This window comes from Apaloderma vittatum, unplaced genomic scaffold (genome assembly GCF_000703405.1).
Source record: "Apaloderma vittatum isolate BGI_N311 unplaced genomic scaffold, ASM70340v1 scaffold26582, whole genome shotgun sequence".
Taxonomy (NCBI): Eukaryota; Metazoa; Chordata; class Aves; order Trogoniformes; family Trogonidae; genus Apaloderma; species Apaloderma vittatum.
The window spans coordinates 1,842-3,479 of NW_009703521.1; the positions used below are offsets into that span (position 1 = coordinate 1,842).

At 62.6% G+C, this 1,638-nt stretch overlaps 1 protein-coding gene across 1 annotated transcript in view; it reads right to left on the reverse strand.

Moving 5' to 3' along the window:
• The window catches only part of LOC104270341 (myomegalin-like), a gene marked incomplete at its 3' end in the record, with an annotated part of 21,974 nt that overhangs the window by 1,750 nt on the left and 18,586 nt on the right, over positions 1-1,638 (reverse strand). Inside the window, 4 exon segments of the mRNA XM_009864670.1 lie at positions 205-297; positions 620-837; positions 1,127-1,178; positions 1,393-1,633. Coding sequence (XP_009862972.1) covers positions 205-297; positions 620-837; positions 1,127-1,178; positions 1,393-1,633 — 604 coding nt within the window.

Consider the following 1,638-nt stretch of genomic DNA (forward strand, 5'->3'; position numbering starts at 1 on the left):
AGGGCCGTCCCCCCAAAAAAGCCAGCCGTCCCCACCACCCCCCAGCCAGTGATGGGACCCAACCTCAGAGCAGTAGCCCCAGGAAGCAAGAGGAGGGCCAGGCCAGGCAGGTCAGAGAGGGTGGGGGGGCCATGTGGCACAGTGTGGCACAGCATGGAACACGGGGCATGCAGGACCAACCCCACACTGAAGGCACGTGCTCACTTTCTCCCAGCTGCCTCTGGAGCACCTGCAGTTCCTGCTGCGCCTCGGCCAGGGAGCAGACGGGCTTCCCACAGCAGCCCAGGAGCTGGGGAGCTGCGGGAGGGGGAGGCCCAGCAGGCAGAAAGGGGGGTAGCCCAGAAGCTAGCGCAGGCAGGGGGGCACTAACGGGTTTCGATAAGGAGTCAAAGTGAAGGCCTAGAGACAGAAGAGAGACAAAAAGAGGTGTTAGCGCAGCTCTGGCTCAGCCCAGCAGGGACTCCTCCTCCCCAGGGCTGCTGAGGACCCTGGCACGCTCCAAGTAGAGTCCCCATGTCCCCATGTAGGACAGCCCATGTGAGGCTGGTCAGGTCTCAGCGCTACAGAGGGGTTGTACATCCCCAGCATGCTGTTGTGGCCCCTGGACACCACCTGGTACCTGTTAGTCGGGGAGGCTCCTCACGGCACTGGCTGCATTCGCTGGCTGCATCTCCATCAGAGCAGGGTTCCAGCCCCTCGGACACGAAGGAGGAGCTGGTTGCAGAGTGGGATGACTCGGAGGGCGGGCGGCTGCTACCTGGGGACTCGCAGCGTTCCTGCAGCTTTGCCTCCAGACTCTCAATCACCTTCTCCTTCTCCTGAAGTTCCCGGCTGAGCCTACGGAGGTGGCACATTACCGGGGTTGTCAGGGCAGGGTGACCCCCATCCCGCAGCCCTTCCCCGCCATGCTGTGTGCACTCCAGTGTGACACCCCCCATACCGAGTCCCCGTGCACTGTAAGGCTGCCCAGAGCTGTAGGATGCCCAGCCCAGGCCTGGTGGTCCCCATTCCCAGAGCAGAGACAGCCCCAGGACATCCACCTGGAGCAGAGAACCCCAAGGGTACCCCAGACCCCCACTCCAAGAGCAGTGATAGCAGTAGAGCAGTCCTCCCTGGCACCAGGTACCTTAGTGCCAGGAGTTCATGGCTGGTTTTATCCTCCCCATCTTGCTGATCTCCTGAAAAAGCAAGCCAGAGAGTCAGTGTGTCCATGTCCCAGGGTGCCTGTCCCCAAACAGAGCCACAGCAGAACAGACAAGGCAACTCAGCTTGAAGCAGGTAGCCTGCACGGCACAAGGTGTCCACCCCTTCACAGCACCCATCAAAGCATCCCTTCAGGCCCACCATGCCCCACAATGTCCAGCCCCAGTGACCCCTCCTAAAAGTACTTACTGGTGCCCAGCTTGTCACTGAGCCTATCGGCCAGCTGCCTGCCCTGGGCCAGCTGCTCTCGAAAGCCTTGGCCCAGGTAGTAGTCGATGTCGGTGCCACGGAGGAGGTCCTCGAAGGACCGCAGGGCATCGCGCAGGTGCTGTGCCAGGCTGCGGCTCACCCCACGGCCCTCCCGCAGCATCTGCCGCAGGTGGGGGAGCTCCCGAGCCTGCGCTTGGATCAACGAGTCGGACTTCCCAGGAAGGA